At 46.4% G+C, this 24501-nt stretch overlaps 1 protein-coding gene and 1 long non-coding RNA gene across 42 annotated transcripts in view; one reads left to right on the top strand and one right to left on the bottom strand.

The window, feature by feature from the left end:
- SORBS1 (sorbin and SH3 domain containing 1) overlaps positions 1-24501 on the top strand; it is a 234640-nt gene that overhangs the window by 201268 nt on the left and 8871 nt on the right. For 20 of the 41 annotated variants that reach the window (XM_070780549.1, XM_070780557.1, XM_070780537.1 and 17 more), the window contains 5 exons: positions 1789-1956; positions 6161-6207; positions 8161-8275; positions 8431-8556; positions 10195-10389. In XM_070780549.1, coding sequence (XP_070636650.1) covers positions 1789-1956; positions 6161-6207; positions 8161-8275; positions 8431-8556; positions 10195-10389 — 651 coding nt within the window. Of the gene's footprint in view, positions 1-1788; positions 1957-6160; positions 6208-8160; positions 8276-8430; positions 8557-10194; positions 10390-11965; positions 12731-23828; positions 23889-24501 lie in introns of all 41 variants that reach the window. The other 21 variants (XM_070780518.1, XM_070780516.1, XM_070780517.1 and 18 more) reach the window with 4 other exon arrangements.
- On the bottom strand, positions 9525-24474 carry LOC139179938 (uncharacterized). Its single transcript, XR_011564245.1, has 2 exons — positions 24257-24474; positions 9525-10779 (listed from the first exon to the last, which is right to left on the bottom strand). It is a non-coding gene; the product is annotated as an uncharacterized lncRNA (long non-coding RNA).

The raw sequence follows: 24501 nt of genomic DNA, 5'->3' as shown, positions 1-24501 counted from the left end.
GCATCCAACATGGGAGGTTTTGTAATAGAATTCTCACCTACCATGTGGGAGGCAGGTTTTACTTTGCTGATACAGTGATTCAGAGGATGAGCAGCTTGTTTCCTGAATATACTGGCTCACAGATCCTGGTGTCCTTATCCCTGGTTTTTGGCTTATATATTTAAACTATGGAAATGATGGATTTACTGAGGTCAGATTCAAGCTGGGAGGGGAGCTCTGCTCCATTTGCACCCACTCATATTATAATTAGGCCATGCCATGCGGCATGTGGAATCTTAGTTCCCCATCCAGGAATGGCTTGTGCACCTTGCATTGGGAGCATGGTGTCTTAACCACTAGACTGCCAGGGAAGTCCCACAAGTGGCTTATTATTAACATTGATGATAATGCAGTTCAGAAAACAAGAACCTGTCAGTCTTGGAAGGGACATCGGTGGTCATCCAGCCAATTCCTTTGTTTTATCCAGGAAAGGACTGCCATAGGGTACTGGCTAGCCCCAGACCACATAGAAAGTTACCTTGTAACAGAGGCAGGGCTGGAAACCAGGGCCCTATGGTGTTTCACAAAGCACTTTCTCATGTCTTTTCTCACTGAATCTACCACAACTTAACCTGAGTGCTGGAAATCCCATAGCTATTTGACGAGTTACTGCTTTATCATTGGTAGACCCTAGAGAAGAATAGAAAGGTGGGCCCACCCTCCTTTGGAGCTAGGTGTCACTTAAGGCATTTCACTACCTGCTAGGAGAAGGCTAATGCTTTACTGAGAATGCTCAAAATGATCAGTTCTAATGAATGCCTTCCTGCAAGCAATATTAATTCTGGGAATGCATGATTGGTTTAGAGTAAGAAAACATTAAAATTCTCTTCTGTAGGGTCCTTTCAGTAGTTGGTGAGGACATTTAGTTAAATGTAACATTGTTTATTTTAAAAGGCCTTTAAAAACAGAAATGAATGACTGTTTCCTTAATTTAGGAGAGAATATTTCTTCTAAACTCAGGTACCTTATTCTTAGTTTACTATCTCCTGTACGTATAGTCCACAGCAATCCCTTAAACTCAGCTTCATTTCTCTAAGGAAGAAGTAGTTGAATAAAAAGTACATTAGGATAATAAATGATGCTTTCTGTCCATCACATAAATAGGTTTTGGTGCACATGCTAAAGCCTCCTAAAATTGTACTCAGAGGAAGGGTTGGCTGGCCTAGGAGGAAGGGTGCCATATTTTCTGAAATGGGTATTTCTACTCTCTTGAGCATATTCAAATTAGCAGAAATAGGAAGCACAAAATGACCTGCTTGCCACAGAACCCCTTAGTAAAAGCCCACAGCAGTTTTAACAGGCCAGATGTGGGCAGGAGGAAGAGCCCTCCCTGGTTCCACTGTGGGAATACGCTATGGGAGCTCATCACTGGCTAAGCAAGGTAAGGATCGCACTTCCGGCCTCCTGCCATGCTCCATGCTCATGAATGCTCCGGAAGGACCCCTGGATGATGTGGCCTCGGCTGCCTTATATCTGGAGGCAGGACGCTGTCAGCTCAGCTGAGGGATGGTCTGCAGACATTGTAACCACATGGGACCAGCCTTCAGTGCTGCCTAGATTTCTTCTGCAGTGCCATCTCCTCCCTACACAGAGCACACAGTGGGTGGTTACAGTGGGAACATAAAGCCCCTCCAACATCTGTTTCCTCTCTATTGACCCAGCACCTTTTTCCTTAGTTGTTTTTGTTGGCAGTTTTCCAATGCCCTGGACCAGATGATTCACTGCCCATTTTATGCAATTTCATGGCAGAAACTTTTAGCGGACCAGAGACGACTTAAACGCGAGCAAGAAGAAGCCGATATCGCAGCTCGACGCCACACGGGCGTCATTCCAACGCACCATCAATTTATCACTAATGAGCGCTTTGGGGACCTCCTCAATATAGACGATACGGCAAAAAGGAAATCTGGGTCAGAGGTCTGTTTTGGTTACCTCGATCTGCTGCTTGACCCAAAGCAATATTTGCCTCCCCTCAGCATTGCCCTCTGTAGGCCAAATTAGTTCTCCAAGCAGCGTCTGTCATCCTGGCTTCCCTTAGGCTTGCTTTGGCTCTTCTCTGGCTGGTCAGAGGACATGATTCCGTATATGTCCTGTGCTCTGTATGTCCAAGCATGCCTGGCTGCGGGACTGGGATCCACTGGCGCACACTCCGAATGCATGCCTTAGAGCATCGGCTGCCTTCATGAGTCCCGTCTTCTCCATCCGCATTTTACCATGATACTGTGTTCCCTGTGCGTTCTGCTTAGAAACCTGTACCTTAGTTCATATGCATTAGTGGCCATGGTGTGGACAATTACAAGCTTCTTTGAAGAGATGGTTTAGTGAAACTTGTATTACATGCTGTACTGCTGCTTGGTATCCTACAATGATACAATTGAAGTGTTCAAGAGAACTGAAACCTCACTGAGGAATTTTGAAAGCCAGAGAGTTTTGCAGTTAGGGCAAGCCATGGAGGCTAAGAACTCTCTGAGAGCCATTTCCTCCATTCCCTTAATTTGGACATTTCTCAGCTGAGATTACGAAACTTAATATTATACAAGGAACAAAGAGGCACAAGCCTTTAAAGTGATATTATCTGGACCTTGGCCTCCTGTGCAAAGGTCAGCATGTTGAAATGCTCATGCTGGCCAAATGCTGCATTTTGTGTCAGAGTTTGTTTTGCCACATGACCCTTAAGTAGCCCTGCCTATGATTAGCTCCTTTTGGGGAAGTGTGTGTGTCTGGGGTTTGGGCAGGTGGGGATGGAGGAATGGGGGAGTGACACCAAAGTATATACAGTTTGATAATCGTTCAGTGTAACAGCTGATTAATATTCATGTCTCTGTCTTTCGAGTGACAGAAGCACTACTGGTTATTCTTCAAATGGTTTGGGTTTTGTTTTGTTTTTTTTTTTTTAAAGGAGTAGAAGGTGACTGTGACAGAGAAGAGGGGAACCAGGTGAAAAGGAAAGCTGGAGAGGGGAAAGTGGCTCTAAAGTGATAGAGAAAAATAAAATGTAATTTAAAAAAAGGCAGAAGTTATCAAGAGTAACTCAGATGCAAGGAAAAGACAGCTCCCAGCCCTCAGCATTCCAGCTCCTCCATACCACTCTGCTCTGAAGGTTCTGGTGACGGGTTATCCTTGTTCCCGGACCTACCTGGTTGTGAGTGATGGAGGAGGTGGGAACATGCAGAGGCAACCTAGGACTGCCTACTCCTTGTAGATAATACACGCAAATGAAATGCAACCAGGGCACAGTAACCATAGACAGAGGCAGCTGAACTCTGCCTAACCCACCTTGCATCCCTTCTAGAGCAGAGGTTCTCAAACTTGAGAGTGTCAGAATCCCCTCAAGGCTTGTTAAAATACAGGTTGCTGGTCCCCATCCACCAAGTTTCTGATTCTGGGTTGTGATCTGAGAATTTGTGTTTTTGAGCAGTTCAGGGACTGCATGTTGAGAATCTCGGCCCTAGATGCTGACTGACAGACATCGGAAGACAAAGACCAATGAGTCCTGGTGTTCCAGACCATGTAGATGTACCTCTGTCCCATTACCAATGTGTCCCAGTGTACTAGTCTGTGTAGATGTACCTCTGTCCCATTCAGTAGAGTTTGGGTGACCACTAATCCTGTGCAGGACCCTATGAAGGGACAGAAACAAGACTCAGACTGTGCTCTTGGGAAGCGGGCAGTCTACTGGAAGAGGCACCCCTCTGTTGTAGTAGGTAACACGATGCCTTGGGAACCAGAGGAGGAAAAGATAGATTCAGCCTCAAGGGGATGGAGGAAGATAAAGAGGGAAATGATGCTTTATATAGGCAATGATGGGAGAAGGCAATGGCACCTCACTCCAGTACTCTTGCCTGGAAAATCCCATGGATGGAGGAGCCTGGCAGGCTGCAGTCCATGGGGTCGCTACGAGTCGGACACAGCTGCGTGACTTCACTGTCACTTTTCACTTTCATGCATTGGAGAAGGAAATGGCAACCCACTCCAGTGTTCTTGCCTGGAGAATCCCAGGGACGGGGGAGCCTGGTGGGCTGCTGTCTATGGGGTCGTACAGAGTCGGACATGACTGAAGCGACTTAGCAGCAGCAGCATAGGCAATGATGACTTATATTTGATGCAATCTGTTTCTCAGTCTTAAATAACGTATGGGTTCCCTTTAAAGACAAATTTTCACCAGCCCAATTGGGTTGACCTAAGCCAATTTACAGATTAAATAGTAACCTGTACACCTATACAATTTTTATTTGATAATTATTAATTTAATTGAGAGCTGGTTAATGTTCATGTCTCAATCTTTTGAGTGACAGAAGGCACCACTGACTGTTCATCACATGGCTTGGGTTTTACTAATTGATAGTTGATATAATTTCCCTGAATTCAATTGTCACTCAGAGTATGAATATCATGCTATTTTGGTATAAATTTGTTTTTAATTTCACACAGCTCTGCAGTTGGCTGTCATGAGGTAACCAGCCCCCTCCCCTTTTTTAAATTGGAACCACTGTGACATTTGTGTCCTTAAAATGTTGGTCATTTGGCCTTCTCTGTGAACTTGTCATCTGTAAATAACTCCATGATTGTTCTTTTCTTATTTGCTTACAGTGGTTAAATTATGCTTTATGGTCATAACAGACACAGATGCAGACATTGAAATTCTGACATTGGTTATAAGGTTGGCATTTAGCTGACTTCTAGTATGTATGGGAGATAGACAGAAACAGCACTTGAAAATGCAAAAATAAAAAATTCCTGCAGAGAATTCATAGCCTTAAAGAAGGTCCCTACAAGACCCCAGCTCGGGGAGCCTGATAATGTGGGGGTATTTCACTGAGGGATCAGGATCTCAAACTAAGCTTGATGAAGCTTCTGAAAGTGATTTTTTTCTCACCTATATTCCCCTCTGCTTTGTCCATGTCCAAGTAGGAAGTATGTAACTTCATATTATTTCCCTAGACTAAAAAGTCATAGCAGTTGAGTAGGTTGGAGCTGCTCATAGCTGGGGCAGAATTATACTGGCGGCTATGCACAGCTTGCTCACTTGATTTCTCCCCTCTGTCTTTGTTTAAAAAAAAAAGTAACTATTTTAGTGGCGGGGAAGAAAGATGTGCAAATAAACATGGTAAGTAAAGAAGAACCTTTTCCTCTCTTTGCTGGAATTGGTGATGAAGAAATTCCAGACACAGAAGGGTGTCTAGACAAGATGCAGCAAATAGATTTGCCTGACTCGGACAGGAAGAGTGTCCTAGGAGATAAGGCAGTTAGATATGAGTGGGGAGAAATTACCCAAAGACCTTAACCCACCTCAGGCATTGAGAGTTGACCTGAAGGACAGTTGAGAGACTCGGCCAACTTCAGAGTGAGGCAGTGATATGATGGAGGCATTTGAGGAATGTTATTTGTGCCTCTGAGTGACAGCAGATTAGAGTGAAGAGAACTGAAGTCAAAGGAAGCTTTGTGCTTGTGGGGACCAGAGGTCGGACCTGAGAGGGGTTGTGGAGGGGACTGAGGGAGAGTTGGTGTGACTTAATGACAGACTCGATGAGAAAGTGGAGACGGGGCTGCGGATGACTTCCAGGCTTGGGAGACTAGGACGAGAGGGCTCCCCAACAAGAATGGGAGCCTTTGAGGAAGAGCATGAGCTGAGGGCTCGGTATATCTGGCTTTTTGGATGATTTCACAGACGTTGAGAAATATATGGAGTTGGAGGTGATGTGAGAAGTCAGTCAGGGTTCATCTACTTGCAGGGCATAATTTAAGTCACACAAACAGAATGTGTTCCCCAAAGAGGAAGACAGTAGATAAGGAATGTCTCAGGACTTCCAGCTGCTTGTTTGTTTGTTTTTTAAATAACGGTGTCAGCTTTGAGAACCGGCACTTCAGCTTTAGGACTTTTCTAACCATCTCTTCCTCAAATCTGGCCCTCCGTAGGGAGATCCTCGAGCATGGCATAGCTGACTGAATATTCATCTAGTGCTCTGCTAAGGTCAGACAAGTGGAATTCTACCCATATTTCAACACCAGAGTAAACTGGTTAGGGTGGATTTTTCTGCTTTGCTTTCTGGAAACTTGTAAACGTGTTCTTTTCATTGTACATGAATTGCGATTTTAACTTGCAATTGTTTCTTGTGTTTAGATGAGACCTGCCAGAGCCAAGTTTGACTTTAAAGCTCAGACACTAAAGTAAGTGCCATTATCCAGCTTGTTTCTTCTGGGGACAGGGTGCCTTCCTCCTGACCCTGTGCTTTCATCGTACCATGTTGCCTCCCCAAAACTTAATAATAACGCTTTCTAAAGAGAAAATGAGAGATCCATAGACTTGAATATGTTAAACACCTCCAGTCACTGGGTTCTGTTTTCCACCATAAATGTTACTCAAAAAAGTGTTCTGGGGAAGCACTTGATTCAACCAAGTTAAACAGGTTTCTGTCCCACAGGACTTCCTCCAGGGTGCCAGGGTGCTGAAGTGCTGATGAGTCTCCAGAAAAGATCTAAAAAGTGTATCACATTATCATTTCACAAATCTTGTTACTATCAGACCTTGCCACTGGTTCCTTGGGGATTGAGTGTGGTCCATGGAGCAGGAAGAAGGCATCCCCAGCCCCCCACGATACATGACCTCTCAGCCTCTCATGAGTGTCCCCCTCCTTGCTTACCTGATGTGGCAGTGTTGGCGGCGGGGTGGGAATCACAGCTCCCACCCACCTCCATACCTGCGATCACTTAGGGTAGCAGAGTTTAGAAGCTGTAGATCTCCCACAGGGGTTGGTATTCTGAGGATTCTGCTCATCTGTGTGTCCGTAGTTGAGGGTAAATGGAGGGGGGAAATTCAGAACTCCCCTGAGAAGGGCTATGGCAAAAAATTGACCAAAGACATTCTTTTTTCTAGAGACAAACGCCCTGGATTCCCTTCACAGGCCTCTTTAGGTTTAGAATCCTGCCTGCTGGTGCGAGACCCACACAGGCAGCCTTATTCTTTGATCCAGCACAGGGCTGACTCTGTGTGAGGTTTTCTGGATGTGCCCCCGTTGTCTGGCCAGTACCCCTTTATGTACTGTGGGACCACCTGGCACACCACCAAGCAGGCACACCCCCTCCACACTGCAGTCAGAGACCTGTCTTTCCATGCTGTTTGTTTGACGCACATGGAAAAGATCAGGTCATTTTTTCTAATGCAAGAAAATTTCAAGTTGCAGTTTTTGTTTTGCTTAAAATGTATCTATTATCTTTCTGTCTCACTTTTAAAAATGGAGTCCTGGTTAGAGATTAACATACTATTGGGGCAAACAAAGGGATGTATATGGAAAAGTTGAAAATGGGCATGAAGAGGGAAAATCCACTTTTCTTTCCAAGATCCCTTTTCTGTGTTGAAAAGGAAGTGAACTAACATTTACTGACTGTTAACTATATCACAGGCACCAGGCTAGGTCTTCTATTTGTAGTTTATTGCTGATTTATCCAAAAACTCTGATTATTAGCTCCTGTTTTCTGAAAAAGAAAGTATTGGGTTGGCCAGAAACCCAATACAGTCGTTTGGGCTTTTCTATAAAATGTTTCTTGGCTTCCCTGGTGGCTCAACTGGTAAGGAATCTACCTGCAATGCAGGAGAGCTGGGTTCAATCCCTGGGTTGGTAAGATCCCCAGAGAAGGGAAAGGCTACCCATTCCAGTATTCTGGCCTAAAGAAATCCATGGAGTGTATAGTCCATGGGATCACAAAGAGTTGGACACAACTGAGCGACTTTCACACAGACATGTAAGATGTTTCTGGCCAGCTCAACATCTCAGAGGAATTAAGTATCTTGCCCAAGGTACCAGAGCTAGTAAATGATATAACTGGGTTTTGAACCCAGATCTGCCTAATTTCAGAGCCTTTCTACTGCATGATGCTAGAAGAGTGTATGTATGTATGGATAATGAGATTGGTGGATGGATGGATGGATGGATGGGTAATGAAATGAGTGGGTGAGCGGATGGCTGAATGGATAGAAGGACAAAAGGATATCAGGATGTCACAAATACTGATGTAACTTGCCCCCTTTAACCCAACTCAAAGTCTCCTTTTGCTAAAACACGAGCATCTCAGTCTTACACTCATTGGAACATCTCCTAAAATGCCATGACCCTCTATCCACAGGGAGCTTCCTCTGCAGAAGGGAGACATCGTTTACATTTATAAGCAAATCGATCAGAACTGGTACGAAGGAGAGCATCACGGCCGGGTGGGGATCTTCCCCCGCACCTACATCGAGGTACCCTGGCTCTGTCTCTTACTCAGGAAAGACTCACACATGCCCAGAGCACCATTTATCTAACTTGTGTTTTGTTTCCTCCTTTCCTGTCATTTCCTTGCTTTCTGCTCTTTTCGGTTCTCCTTTGCCTCTTTTTTTGCCCCCCCCTTTCTCAGCTTCTTCCTCCTGCTGAGAAGGCTCAGCCCAAAAAACTGACACCAGTACAGGTTCTGGAATACGGCGAAGCCATCGCCAAGTTTAATTTTAATGGTGATACCCAAGTAGAGATGTCCTTCAGAAAGGTAAGCTGCCCTCTCATACTGCACCAGGGGACCCCCCACTTGGGGGGGCGCTGTCATCGTGGGGATGGGGTATTGCAGTGCCAGCCAGTCTGGCAGGGCTGTTGCACACCCAAGAGCTGTGCCCCATGAAGAATTGCACTGAAGACAATTGGGGGATTTCTACAGTGAAGTATTAAAGAACAGACCATACATTGAATTTACTGATGAAAGGTAGTATTTCTGAAATCATAGACCCACCTCTTTTATAAACTGTATTCAGTGTTTATTGAGCACCTAGTAATGTGAGAAGTGCTGTGTTGGCAACTAGGTTATACAGCATTAATGGGGAGAAGGGAATGTCCTAGGATACCAGAAGTCTGAAAAACTTTGAAGCCAACAGTCATAGGTTATCAGGCATGCAGCCTTTGGGGAGTTAAATAATTTTTCAGAGCTGTGATTTCCTCCTATGTAAAGTGAAGATAAATGGCCCTCTCCCTGAGCCGCCACGGGCAGATTAAATGAAACAGCCTCAGGGAAGCCCCCAGTGTGACACGTGACACCTAGTTGGCCCTCGGTGAGCAGGAGATGACAATGTTATCATTGCCTTCAAGGTGCTTGTACTTATTTTGAACACAACTAAGCCAGGCAGAGACACTGTTCTTCCTAGGAATTCAGAAATTCTGTATATGTCAAAATTCTCTGGCTGGCTGAAGGTACTAAAGTTAAGAATTTTACTGAGGATTGAGGGAAGCGAGGCTATGCCTTGAAAAAAGATGAACCATGTTATAGAAAAGAGAAACAGTGGAAGCAACCTAGTTGCCCTACATCAGGAGACCAATAATTAAACCATTATATTATGTACAGTAGATCGCCTGCAGTGGGCCATTAAGCTGTGCACCGCTAGGAAAAACAGAATTATATATTTCTTGATAAAGAAGGATGTGTACTGTATGTTATTCAGTACCAAAAAAGCAAATTACAAACGGGAATACAGTGTATATTGTTTTTATAAGAAAAAATATATTCAAGTCTAATTCACATGGAATTATCTGTACCAAAATATTACCAGTGGTGACCCTCAAGTGATAATATTATGGGTAGTGATTATTTTCTGCCTTACGTTTATGTTTTAATTTTCCTGTAATGATACAGGAAAAATACAATTATATTAAAAAAGAAAAAGAATCCCCAAAACCTTTACCTTAAAGAAGAAGATTGGATATCTGTCTGTTTTGCATTAAGTGAGTCAAAACCACTAGATTTGGGGGATTCCCTGGTGGTCCAGTGGTTAGGACGATGCTCTCACTGCCAAGGGTCTACGTTCAGTCTCCATTCAGGAACTATGATTCTACAAGCTTTGTGATGCAGCCAAAAAAAAAAAAGAGAGAGAGACATTACATTTTCCTGTTAGCTTGGGGGAATGAGTCTGACCTTCTTTAGCGAAATACGTAAAGACCAAGCTTAACAGACTCGTAGCAGTTCTAACTGCTGTTAGCATCTCCACCTCAGTGGTGATTAATTTCATCCAGGATGAGCACGGAAGGTTTTTCTGACCAAAGAACGTGAGAAGTAATGCAGGAGAGCACAGGGTACAGGCAGGGACCTCAGACGTGCTGAGGTCTGCTAGGGCAAGGACCACTGCCTCACTGTGTCTTGCAGGGCGAGAGGATCACGCTGCTTCGACAGGTGGACGAGAACTGGTACGAAGGGAGGATCCCAGGCACGTCCCGGCAAGGCATCTTCCCCATCACCTATGTGGATGTGATCAAACGGCCACTGGTGAAAAACCCCACAGATTACATCGACCTGCCTTTCTCCTCCTCCCCAAGTCGCAGCACCACTGCAAGCCCTCAGGTACCTAAGCTTCTGGTCACTGGTTTTCACACTCAGCACGACAAATCTAAGTGCTAATGGCACACAGCCCCTCTGGGGTGGGTCTGCAGCAGTGCAGAGAGTATGCATTCCAGGGTTTGTTTTCATGTGTACAAATGGCGTTTTTCAAGAATTTGCTGGGAGAAATATTATCTGAGGGAAAAGGAAGCACTTAAGGTGATTGCTCTGGGGACAAGATGATTGGGGAGAGAAATACCTGTCATTATCAGATGGTCCAAAACTCTGTTCTGGCAGCATCCCATGTTGACCAAAGCTGGTTGTCTGGGTACCACCACAATCCCATACATATCATGGCCAGTATGGTTCTCTTAGTCATCTTACTGGTCAAGATTGGCCTGCAGAACACAAAGACTGAAAGAATTTCACATCCTTATCCTCAGACACATAGACCAGATTCAGAGTATTCTTTGCAGTCAAGAACCGGGTTGCAAAAGGAATTTACAGCATCTCTGTCTATACTGGGCTGAAAGAAAGTAGATTTAAAAGCATAATATGGTCTTTGCTTCCTAAACATTAATTATGAACAAACTTATTCTAAACTATAAATTATTCCAAACCCATCCCCACTGTCCCAAAGCCAAGGTAAAAAACCAAACCTTGGGTTCAGGAGAGGCACAGTGGGGTGACTTCTGTGAAAGACTGACCCTAAGTGGTAAGTTACAGAGAGGATGGTCAGGGGAACAAGAGCAGGACCCGGGGGCCCAGGGTCCTGCCTGGGCCTCTCTCCTCTCATCCTCCTCTCTCACTTGACATTGCTGACCCCAGGAGATGGTTCTTGGCTGAAAGCATGAGACAGGCTGACCCAAGGATTCTTTGCACAGTGAGATCTAGATCCCGTGATCTCGCAGGGAGAGAGTGTGAGCCGGGCGTAGGGCACTCTGCTTGGTCACAGCATGAGGAACACAGTTAGATTTTATGCTTGACTGTAGCCAAGTGCAACTGTGAAACAAGATGGCTACACTGCTCCTACACCTCTCTGGAAGGCTCTTCACTGAGCCCCCTAGAGAGAATAAATGCCCAAGAAGGGCCAGAGTGGTGGAAGACCTTTGTAAACTCTCTGTACTCAAGTATAGTTGACGTACACTGTTATATTCGTCTCGGTGTACAACACAGTGGTTCAGCCAGGCCACCTTTCTCTCCTCGTGGCTCTGGGTCAGGCTTCATTGCAGAGGCAGTTGGATGGGGTGGGGGTAGGGAGCTCCCAGTGTGTCCCTTTAAATCTGATTCTGCAGACCAGCCGGCAGCATCTGTTTCTGTCCTGATGGGACCCTTTCTCCCGTCTCCATGCCACCTGCTTCTCCATTCTCCCCCGCCTGCACACACCCATGTATCCACACACACGCATCCGCATCCACATCCAGGTTCTCTCCCAGCCCGACCAAGTGATTTCCTTTCTGGACACCAGCGTGCCCTGCTCATCCTCTCCATTTCGTTCCTCTCCAGACATCCCGTGTGATTATTTTCCTCCTTTATTCTCTGTGCTGACACTTGTGCCTTTTACTTCTTTTGTTTTCTTCTCTCTCCTTCTCTTTTGAAGTTTCCCAGTCACAGCAAGCTCCTCATGCCGGCCCCCTCATCTCTGCCCCACCCCCGCCGAGCCCTGTCCCCGGAGATGCACGCTGTCACCTCTGAGTGGATCTCGTTGACTGTAGGGGTCCCGAGCAGGCGTCCTCTGGCTCTGACGCCACCCTTGCCTCCTCTGCCCGAGGCTTCTATCTACAGCAGTGACCCCTTGGCCTTGTTCACAAGGCCCAGCTCCTCGCTGCCCCTCAACCTTCCCCATTCGGGCTGGTCGGACCGGTCCACTCCACATTCTGCGGTCTCCCCGCTGGCCCTGCCGCCTCCGCACAAAGCCCACTCCCCAGCGCCTGGGGCCCAGGCCTCCTTCCACGTCAATGGAGACAGTGGTACCTATGTGCCACCTCCGGGGGTCCTCCAGGATAGCTTCTCCCAGCCGTGGCTTGGGCGATCTGACAGGGTCATCTCGGAGCTTAGTGACGCCTTTAGCAGCCAGGGTAAGCGGCAGCCATGGCGAGATGGAAATGGAGCGCGTGAGAGGAAAGCAGAGAGGGAGGCGGGTGAGAGATGCCCAGGTGGACCCGCCATCTCTAAGAAGAGCTGCTTGAGGCCGTCAGACGTGGTCAGGTGCCTGAGCACCGAACAGAGACTCACAGAGCTCCACACCCCAGAGGAGAGCCGGCCCCGCCACCAGCCCCTGGGGGGCCCTTTCTCGGGAAGGGAGGCTGAGCGCTCAGAGCTGCAGAGAGGTGGTGAGCCGGCCGCTCGGATGGGTGCGAGCCAGGTAGGCCTGCAGCATGACCGTGTGTGCCCGGGCATCTCGGGCAGCGGGGCAGCCTCACCCACAGCCAAGTGGATGCCCACAAGACCCGTTTGCTTGTTTGGAAACAAAAATATGACCCAGGAGGGAATGGAGGGGTCATCCATTAGGTTGTCAGGGCTGGAACAGCTGGAGGCCAGGGACAGTCTGTATTCTGGCCTCTCGAAGTGATTCCAAAGTAAGCCACACTGTTGGGTACCTCCTGGCCTGGTGCAAAAACCCGCAAGAAGGCAGGCCTTCCTCCTGGCGCAGTCGCGCCTGGGAGAGGACCCTCGGCTTGCTCTAACACAGCTGAGAACACCAGGCTTCAGTTTGGCTCCGTGTGGTTTGGTTTTGTGTGCGCTGCGCTGTGTTTCCATAACCCCTGGCGCTCTGCCTGCCAGCACTTAGCCCCGCTGGGTCTCGTCCTGTCCTGTGTCTGTGTGGGAGCTGAGCTGCTCACTGATGGGCACATACGTTTTGGTTTTGGGGGGATCAACCCAGTGCTGGGATCCTTGAAGGACAGGCCAGGTTTTTAGGCAACTGTCCCATTTTCTGTCTGGGACAACTACAAAGATTTTGGGGTCTGGACTGAGGTGGCCCTAGGATGTTTTGAGAGCTTAAAAATTGGGGGCAGGTGGCGAGGAGGTGAACGTGGCAATTAGATCATGGTTCTAATACTGGCTATGCTGTTTAATACCCCAGAATTCAGAGCCTTTGGGCAGCTTCTCCAAAGTAGCCGAGTCTGAATGCCTGCTCTCCTCTACCCTCTAGTGATTTGGAATTGAGTTACTTTCCCCTTCTTAGCCTCAGTTTCCTCATCTGTAAAATGGAGATAACAACTACCTCACAGTCAGGTTGAGAGGATTTCACAAATTGATGCATGTTAAGTGCTAAGCATAGGGGCTGGGAATGGAACACATCAGCACTTTATAAATGGAAGCTCTCCACCTTGGAGCATCTGGAGCTGAGAACATTCTAGAATGTCTTTTGAACCAGATGGAATTCTTGAAGATGTCTCCAAGCCATTTGTTATCTACTGTGCACAATGCCCATGGTAGATGATGATGTTTAATCTCAGTTTCCCTTTAAAGTGTCATTTACTCAACAGATACTCATTTGAGGGTATACCTACCTCTGGGCAGGATACAGGGTTTCCCATTCTGCCTTTGAGGAGCCCTGTGCTTCAGGAAGACTGGCACACACAGCTGCAGAAGTTTGCCTGGAGGCTGCAGGAGCCTGCGGCCTGAAGCACAGATTTGGCCCCACCTGCGGCCCCAGCCTGATGATGGGGAGTGGGGCGTCATTGCTGTGGGGAAGGACAGCGTGTGATAATGGTCAGTAGTCAGGCTCTACCTCCCCACCGGCTTTCTCCTATCCAAAGTAGGAGTGGAATTTGTCTCTCAATCACAGGACAGTGTAAGGATTAAAGGAGGTAGGTGTGGTGCCTGGCAGGCCGGAAGGCTCCCTGAAGCGGGATGTTGCTCCAGCTCTGAGGCCAGTGCTGAGGAAATACCTGGGGAAGGCTTTGCCTGAGCAGGTGTTCCTGGAAGGCATGTTCTGTGAGGAGAGAAGGGTGTGTCCTGTCAAGGAAAGAAATAATTTGCTAGGGGAGAGGCAGTGAAGTGACTGATGGAAAAGAAGTCAATGTCTCAACACAGGAACAGTTCTGGAAAGGTTCTAAGTCAGCCCTTGGGGCCTGGAGACCTCCTCATGGTTGGCGGTGAGTCATTGCGGCCCAATGCCAGGATCCAGTATGGACAGGAAGCGCACACGGTGCTTGGAAGAGGCTGGGGGTGGACACTTCCCATTCCTAACTAGGAGAGGGTGGTGTGCTGGCAATACAGAAAGCCAAACTTGTTGAAAACTGTTTCCTGATGGGCCTCCAGACCCCAGGTGCACCCCTTCCCATCCCCTCCCTCGTGCTCTCCCAACAAAAAGCTGGGCCCTGGCCTTGCTCCATGTTGAGAGCTGGGGGGTTATGTGAAAACAGCTGCTGCCCACCCACTCCCTCACCAGCTCCTTCACCTTCCCGTCCTAGAACTGGGACCTGGAAGTCAGCTTGGGAAATGAGGTCCTTCCAAGGAAGCTTTCTGCCTCTCTTGAGGCCCTCTTGTGCTGACAGAGCACAAGATGGGAAGGGCTTGAATGACAGGTATTCTCTGGTGACCCAGTGACCTCACTCTGTGTCACTTGAACAAATGCATTCCAGACCTGCTTGTATTATCAGAAAAACTGTCAACTGCTCTTGTCCTTGCTGGGGGTGAGGAGCTGAACCAATAATTCAACTTTGTTACCAATGTTGGGAACCTAGGTAGATATTCTGATCTATAAGTGAAGGGAATCTAACCGGAGAGCAAGAAAAGACACTCGAAAGTGTTTTGACCATTTCCTCTTCTATTTGAGTGTCTAGGATGTTCCAGGCACTGTGCGAAGTGCTGCAGGAGGCAGAGAGGGGTGAGCGTTGTCAGGGGCCCCCCTGCTCTCAGGAAAGTCTCTCCTCCTTCCTGGGCTTAGAAGGCCTCATGGAACTGGCTGTTTTGACAGCTAAGCCAGCCTCACCCTCCCAAGTCTCCCTTGCTTGTGCGTCTGGAAAATTTCCACCCGTCCTTTACTTCTCCATTCCTTCCTGGAAGCCTTTCCTGCCAACTTTCCCCTCCCCCTGTAGGACTAGATTAAGTGCCGGACTTTGTGCTTTCACAGCCCCCAGCACCTGATCTTAGGGGCACTTATCAACTCTATTGTATTTGTCCCTTTATCTGTCACCCTCAGAGCGCAAGGGACCAGGACACCTGATTGAGGAAGGTGCTCAACAAGTATTTGTTGAGTGAAAGCAGAGATACAATATGAGTGACCCCAGCTAAAGGAGTGTAGGTCTTTACTGGGGGATAAGACATGTTCACAAAAGTAAGTATAAGGTAGACCAGGAAGAAGGGTCACAAACAGTTTCCTTGGGGAGTTCAAGATGAGAATAAGCAAGGGAGGTTGGTGTGGGGTGAGGTGGACAGATTTCAAAAGAAAAGTGACTTTTTATTTGGAGCTTAAGGAACTGGGAGTTTTATGATAGGTGAACAGCAGGAGGGCAGCGTTCGAAGCAAGCAAATAGCCTAGCTAAGCCCCAGGGGTAAGAATGTGAAAGGGTAGGTGAGTTCTGGTTTCGGTGGGGCTTCTGTGTCTGCCGGTGGGTAGAAGGGGCTGTGAGCAAAGCTTGGAGGGCTGGTTGGTGCACATATGGATACTGGTCAGCACCTCCTCACAGAGTGGCTGGTCATCCTCCACAGGTCCTGTGACCCTTGCTAACTGGTCATCTGCATTCCCTACTTGGTGCTAGTCCCTGTTCTGCTGCTTTCTTTCTCCTGAGTCACCTGTCCAGCCCATCCCACGACCCCCAACTCTGCAGATGTGTGAGCACTTCCTTGTGAAAGGGTTTGACTTTTCACTCCTTGTAGACTCCCAAGCTGGTGTGACATTGGGTCGGTTGCGCATGTTTTTAGCTAGGAGTTCTCTGAACAGCAGAAGGGAGTGAATGAGGGGCAAGGGGCGTTTAGGGGAAGCCAGGATTGGTGGGAAGAGTGCTGCATTCAAATTTAGGGTTCCTGGGCTCTATCTCCTGCCTTGCCATGAGCCTGCTGTGTGTCTCTGGGTGAGTCACTTCCCTTCTCTGGCTTCACCATCCATAGACAAAAGATCCAGACAAAGCTGACTTCTTGTTAGTTTTGATAGTCTCTGATTAACTAAAAATCCTGTGTGCATTTCAGTTACAAGGAAAGAGAAGAAAAAATACAAAATTTTAAGGAAGGGGGTTTATAATAGACCTGTGCACCTTCATAGTGGAAAAATAAGTGTTTCCCTTTGTTTTTTGAGGGACAACTAATTGGACAAACATATACAAAATGCCCAAGAGTTTGGAATTATCAACCAAGTTCTTGGGTTTTGTTGAGCATAATTTTGGCTAGGAAGATTTAGGACAATTGGTCAAGAAAGTGAAGGGGAAGATGGTCTTGGGATTCTCCAGCATTCATCAATATTTTCTGAGCCTTCCCCAAGAGAGAAGTACTGTTCGCTGACTAGCCTCCAGACTTGGTTGTTAGGAGCTTCTATAACTGGTGTAAGAGATCCTCATAGAATTTTTGACTTTAAAAGAATCTTTAAAGTCACTCCAGTGACTTGTAACATTTTCTGGATCACAAAACTTTTGAGAATCTGAGGTTATCTGAGTCTAGGCCAGCGGTTTGGGAAAGAGGGTGGCACACACACAATTTTGCATAATTATAACAGTATAATCTGGGGGAATAATTTTTAAATAAAAGTATTCAGGAAAGCTCTGTGTCCTCAAAGCTTCTGAGAAGCACAAGAACAACACTACAGCCTTAGAGAAAGGAGAGCGGGAAGGGAAACAGGACAGAAAATTTGAGCTTTGGTGAACTCAGAGGGAACAGCCCTTACACATGGAAACTAGGTGAGTTCCCAGAACTAAAATAAGAAGAAAGGTGTAGGCCTGCCTTGAGCATAGAAATCAGAAATAAAAGGGAAAGCATGTGATACAACTTACAAGAATGAAAAGGAAATTTAAATGTTAAAACACCTACCTAATAAGGGGAAACATTTTCCTTTGACTTACTGAGAAGGGAAATCTCTAAATATACATAGAGTGTTCAACAGTGTACAGGGTGGGGAGAGACGCTGGTTGCAGTTCTTAGAAAAATCACCAGCAGGTATGTATACGCTCAACAGTCGAGGCCCAGGGAACTAAGACTTGAGGTTTCAATCAGTTCAGTTCAGTCGCTCAGTCGTGTCCGACTCTGCGACCCCATGAATCGCAGCACGCCAGGCCTCCCTGTCCATCACCAACTCCCGGAGTTCACTCAGACTCACGTCCATTGAGTCAGTGATGCCATCCAGCCATCTCATCCTCTGTCGTCCCCTTCTCCTCCTGCCCCCAATTCCTCCCAGCATCAGTCTTTTCCAATGAGTCATCTCTTCGCATGAGGTGGCCAAAGTACTGGAGTTTCAGCTTTAGCATCATTCCTTCCAAAGAAATCCCAGGGCTGATATCCTTTAGGATGGACTGGTTGGATCTCCTTGCAGTCCAAGGGACTCTCAAGAGTCTTCTCCAACACCACAGTTCAGAAGCATCAATTCTTCGGTGCTCAGCTTTCTTCATAGTCCAACTCTCACATCCATACATGACCACTGGAAAAACCATAGCCTTGACTAGACGGACCTTTGTTGGCAAAGTAATGTCTCTGCTTTTGAATATGCTATCTAGGTTGATCATAATTTTTCTTCCAAGACGTAAGCGTCTTTTAATTTCATGGCTGCAGTCACCATCTACAGTGATTTTGGAGCCCAGAAAAATAAAGTCTGACACTGTTTCCACTGTTTCCCCATCTATTTCCCATGAAGTGATGGGACCAGATGCCATGATCTTCATTTTCTGAATGCTGAGTTTTAAGCCAACATTTTCACTTTCTTCTTTCACCTTCATCAAGAGGCTTTTTAGTTCCTCTTCACTTTCTGCCATAAGGGTGGTGTCATCTGCCTATCTGAGGTTATTGATATTTCTCCCGGCAATCTTGATTCCAGCTTGTGCTTCTTCCAGCCAAGCATTTCTCATGATGTACTCTGCATATAAGTTAAATAAGCAAGGTGACAATATACAGCCTTGACGAACTCCTTTTCCTATTTGGAACCAGTCTGTTGTTCCGTGTCTAGTTCTAACTGTTGCTTCCTGACCTGCATACAGGTTTCTCAAGAGGCAGGTCAGGTGGTCTGGTATTCCCATCTCTTTCAGAATTTTCCACAGTTTCTTGTGATCCACACAGTCAAAGGCTTCAATATCCACCCCTAAAAGAGGTGTTAGGAGAGAAATGGAGGATTTCAGTAGAAACCCAGCTCATGCCAGCTGCAGAGCATAGGGTGAGCTAAGGTGGCCTCTTGATCAGCACATCCATCCAGCTATTTGGATATCTCCCTCTGGCAGAGCACAGCCCGGCAGATCAAACGTGACATGAGGCATGGGACCTGGAGTCAGAGAGACTAGCGTCCAAATTCTGGCTCTTCACTTCCCAATTCAGACACACTGGGTCTTAGTTTATAAGATGAGGTAAATATTGACCACTTCATTGAGTTATTATGAGGAGTTCATTTATTGAGTTAAATGAGGTTTTCTGGAGCTGAATGCACCTAGCACACAGCATGTAATTGGGACTCATTAAATATACTCTGTGATATCAAGGTACCAGGGAAAAGAAAAGTAGTTTATACTCCTTACTCCATTTCACCTAAGAGAGGAAGATGGGGTTGGAGGAGAGAAGAAAGTAGAAGATAGAAGAATCCTTTTACTGGATTGTTGCTGTTGTCGTTGTTCGGTTTCCCAGTTGTGTCTGGCTCTGAGACCTCGTGGACTGCGGTGTGCCAGGCTTCCCTGTCCTGTATTGTCTCCTGGAGTTTGCTCTAACTTACATCCATTGAGTCAGTGATGCCATCCAGCCAACTCATCCTCTGTTGCCCCGTTCTCCTCTTGCCTTCAGTCTTTTCCAATGAGTCGGCTCTTCACATAAGGTGACCAAAGTATTGGAGCTTCAGCTTCAGTATCAGTTCTTCCAATGAATATTCAGGGTTGATTTCCTTAAGTATTTGCTGGATTACTCACACAAATCCAGAGTTTAGAAAATTTAGAATTTTCACCCTGTAAATTAGTGCTTCTTCTTATTCTCTCACCTTGAGTACAAAGGCATTCCCTTGGAAAGTTTTGGTGTCTCCATACTTGGATACACATTTGGCATCCGTTGTGTCATTGTTTTAGGAAAGAAACAGACCCCACCACAGACTATATGAGAAGGTTAAGCATGTAAGTTTAGTGCTGTCATCAGGTTCAAATTACATCAAAGCCTGTCTGTGGACTGAACTGCAAGGAGATCGAGTCTAGGTGGTAAGCAGTTGAACTGATGGGTTATCGTTTGTTTTGTTTGCAAGCCGGGTTCTTTTTCTTAGTACAGCCAAGAGAAGGGCTCAGGGGAGGCAGACTATTCTGCAGACCTGCTGAGGCTTCCTAGAGCCAGGAGCCCGAATCATTCAGGTCTCCTGCCTCCTCTGGCAGTCTGCCTGTGGTCCTCCAGGAGCTGTGGCTCTTTCTCTGCCTTCAGGGCAGTCCCTCACCTCCCACAAAGCCAGAAGGGAACCCTCCGGACACCCTGGAGGCTGCAGTCAGAGCCGCCCTCCACCCCGTCTCCAGTGAGCAGTGAGGAAGTGCTGCTCCTTCGAAACCAGGTCAGCCCGGCCCAGCCTTTGTTCTCAGTTCATGGGATGCACGCACACTAATGACTACATAAGAACTTCAGAGCCAAAGAGGATATTTATGTAAATCATGCCCAAGCCTCTTATTTTACTGAGAACTTGAAATCCAAAGTTAAGCATTTTGCTCAAGCGACAATGAATTAGTGTAACAGTCTGTCCTGGAACCCTCCCTTCCAGTCCAGTGTCCCCTGGGAGGCCAGCGTTAGTCACCAGAGAGTTAGGGTCTGAGGAAAGGAGACGGTTTGGAGGGGCTCACCGTCTCTGAGACTCATGACACTCCTAGAAGGGCTCCAGGCCATGTGGAGGTGGGGCTTCTCTGTCCTGCCCACAGCTCCAGGACTTCCTGCTGGCCTCCAGCCTATGGACATTTTATTTTGGGCTTCAAGGCTTTGGCAAACACCCAGAGCTGGAAGAGAACGCTTAGTAACTGATAGGAGCACCAAGTGTTTTTTTGTGGATCCAGAGGGATTAACAGCCCCCAGAGACCAGTGTCGGGTTTCTGAGGGACTGCTCGCTGTGAACTGGAGGTGGAAGGGCTGCAGGGACACACACAAGGTTGCTCTCTCGGAAGAATGAGACACAAGCTCCAGGCCAAGAGGGCCAGCTTGTGTGTGTCTGCGCAGATATGGAAGAAAAGCAGTTTCTGGATCAGTAGCTATCACCTGCTAACTGTTGATGGGGCTATGCAGGATGTGCTGGGGTGGAGGGGTTGGTGGTTCTTTTTCTAAACATGTGAAAAACTGGGATGTATTTCCAGGAGTCTGAAATGTCCTTAGCATGAGATAATAGTCCTTTTATCCCTAACCCTGGCTGAGATCGTGATTAGAACTTTGTCTGCTTTGGGGCTTAAAGAAGGGTGTACACTGAGACCCAGGGAGGGTTTAGAGCAGCACTGGCCAGCAGGAATATAAGTCATGTATGTAATTTAAAATTTTCTGGTAGTAAAATGGAGTGAATGAAATTAATTTTAGTAGTATATTTGACTTATTGACCCAACATATCTAAAAGAGTATCATTTTAATATATAATCAGAATAATTGTTGAGATATTTTAAATTCTTTATACTAAGTTTTGAAATAATGTTGTAAAAAATACTTTTGTAAAAAGTGCAAATAATTTTACACCTACAGCACGTTTCTTACTGGCCCCATCTCAGTGTTGAATAGATATGTGAGGCTACTGGTTACCAGGCAGCATAGTATCAAAGGAAGAGATATATAAAGCTGCAGATGGTTAGAAAACAGGACCAGGGAAAGAAAAAGACATACATCTCGAGAGGGAAAAAAAAAGTCTGAAAGTCAACAGCCTTCAACATGAAGGGGAAGTCCCTATGGTGGATATCAGTGGTTTCCATCTCCAACAAGGATCCACATGCCATACCCACTCATCCCCCTCAAAAAACTGGTTTACATTTCAGCTGTATGAGATGTTTGGTTTAAATCTAAGGAATGCATTTCAAATAGGGAAAAACTGAATCTTAGCTAAAAGCATAAATATTTACCTCACCTTCTTCCTTCATTTATTCCACAGACATTAAGTAGGGAACGAGTTACCTCTAAGGGAGGAATTAAGTTTGTACTAGATGTTAAGTGTGTCCAGATGTGAAGGCTGCAGTGATGATTATCCTCTGGTTTGGCTGTGACCTGGTAAACTGGAGGTCATGTCAGTAGACTGTACTACATTTGACCTGAGGTAGGTAGGCCACCAGCTGGAGTTTGGAAATTTTTTTTTATGAGAACTTTTATTTTCATGAGGTGTGATCCAGACCAACCAGTCTTAGCTCAGTGTTAGACAAATGAAATGCTCCAGAGCCTTGCTCCCCAAAGTTGGTCTGTGGACCAGCAGTATGGGCATCCCCACATAGAAATGAACACCCCAGACATGTCAGACCAAAATCTGTATTTTAACAGGATCCCTGGCGACTCTGACACACATCAGCATTTGGGCAGCAGTGCTCTACAGTTTCCCCTGTAGCAGTTGTCAACACAACCTCAGCTTGAACAGCTGCTGGGACCAGCAACCGCTTCCTCTCAAGGCAGCCCTTTCTATTGGACAGCTCTCACTTTTGAAAGTTTTCCCTTCTGTCAAGTCAAAATCTGCCTGTAGAGATCACCCACTCGGGGATGCCACATAGAATCTCACATATTAGGTGCTTAGGAGTGTCATTATTTTGTTACGCAGAAACCTTGATCCAGAGGCTGGATGGGCAGTGAGGCCAGCTCCCAGTCATCTGGCAAAGGCCTGCAGGTTCTGAACTTCTAAGGAGCAAACCCCTTGCAGTTCTCTTTTTAATTGAGTTCTATCTCTTCTCTGCATCCTGCCAGAAACCAGGGAGGCTGGTTTAAGGGACTGAGGTTTGGAGGGGTTTGGAGAACTTGAAGCAGTTTTTCAAAGAACAAGAGTATGGAAGCGATGTCTGGAATGGAAGCTGGCCCACAGGGGATGCAAGTGGATGGGACATTTACAGCAGAGGGGAATGGGAAGGGATGGTGTGGTGGAGCAGTGTCAGCTCTTGGAGGCTGTGTGACATTGGGGAATGCGCTAAACCCTTCTGAGCATCAGCTTCTTAGGATTTAAAAGAAAATGGGATGATAACCCTGTCTTGCCAGTCTCCAGGGTTTCTGTGGGACTCACTGAATATAATGTCAGTGGAGGCAATTAATAATGTGGGAAATGGTTCAAGGATGAAAGAGAAGGTCCAACGAGATAGTAGATGAATCCAGGAGACAGGGCTTCCGCTAACTTGCTGGATGAGCTCAGGGAAAGTCCTCAGTGTCTCTGGGCCTTCCTGGGAAACAAATGGTCACACACTAAAGATCTGAATGCTCTTCTAGAAGGCCCTGGAGTTGCTGTGGCTCATCAGTATTATTGCATATAACCTGGAGGGTTTCTCCAAAGACGGCTCTTCAAATGTTCAATTAGGGAGACTTCTTAAGAGTTGGAATTGAATCCTCTCTGGGGTAAATAATTCCCAACACTCTTCCAGTGAAGGGCTGGCCAGCTCTATTTTGGATTGTTACTTAAAAGACAGGTCTGCTTGGCCAGATTGCACCTTATTTTCATGTCATGATGTGGTACCAGAGCTGTTGAGTGAAGAGTGATGGTTTCATTTCTACTGCTGTGTCAGGACACACGGTCCTGTTTGTGTAAGCAAGCCCTACTCTATGAGATATCGGAACTCATCTATCTCATATGTAGCTGGAATGTATCATTTGCAGGTTTTTCCTGGGAGAACAGCCTTTTTTGATACACCAGGTACTACAGGGGGTTTTTCAAAATCGTTACTCTCTTGTTTGATTTTTACAAGTACAAGAAAATGGCATACCTGATAGTTTTATGAGCCTGCTTTGCCAGAGGAGGCTCCCTGTCAACAAAATAACTGGAACGGGCTTTCAGTACATCAGTCCTTCATAAATGCTTACCGCTAAGAGTGAGGGGACCGGCGTGCGTGCTCACAGAGGGACATGACTGTCCTTAAGGCAGCCCTTCTGTGTCTCTTCCCTGCCAGTCTGGAGTCCCTGTGTTGTTCATTCTCACCTCACTGCAGCCATGCTCCCAACTGCCCATCTCATTGCCCGGATGCTTGCTTCTAACTCTGTACATTGCACTGTCTCCTCTGCTCCCACCGTGTTGTCATGGAAACTCGGTGGCCATAGGCCACGAGTGTCCGGTGTCATCGAGTGTGATGGTGTGGTATGTGTATTTGCTCACACTTTTATTTTTAATCCTTTTCAATGTGACATCTGCTAAAATGTCTCCCTTATAATTTGCTTGGTGATCACAGCCTTCTCATCATTCATTGAGAGCAGGACCTGATCTCACAGAATCTGAAAAGAGCTATGTGGTAAGATGCCTATTGAATACGACTGTAGCTTTTCTAAAGAGAATTCTGACTGATTTTTAGAATCTAGACTGGAGTAGACTGGTTGACTCACAGAGCCATTATTTTTAAGAATTTTATGGCTATTGTAGTAGAGAGAGCGATGCTAGGCTACCCCCTCCCCTCTCAGAAAAAGGCAGAGGAATTTAGAGACTGTTTCTACTCTGCCTACATGTGGGATTAATATTTTAGTGCATGATTGGGGATACATACTTGCATCTCTGTCCTGAAATTACTCCATTTGTAACGGTTACTCACTAATTACAGGCCTTTATGCTGCTGCCTTTTTAATTTAATATTCATACTAAATCCCAAATTCTTCTGTATCTTACCTGTTTTTTCCATGCTTTCGCCTGGACCCCTCCTGCACTCCACTACTGGAATATCTATTTTTTTAAACCGGATCTTCAACTCTGTTGTTTCCTTGGACTTATGTGCTTCGTCTGGAATGTTACATCTCTTCCTCTCTTTCTTTTTTTTTTTTTTTGTCCCCATGTTGACTGTTTTATGGGGGTTTCTGGATATCTCGGGGCCACCTCACAGGAAGCAGTCTGCAATGAGATCATAAACATTGCCG

The sequence above is a fragment of the Bos indicus genome, chromosome 26, assembly GCF_029378745.1.
Source record: "Bos indicus isolate NIAB-ARS_2022 breed Sahiwal x Tharparkar chromosome 26, NIAB-ARS_B.indTharparkar_mat_pri_1.0, whole genome shotgun sequence".
NCBI lineage: Eukaryota > Metazoa > Chordata > Mammalia > Artiodactyla > Bovidae > Bos > Bos indicus.
Note: the sequence above shows the minus strand (reverse complement) of the source record. Positions and strands in the feature narration are given on the sequence as shown.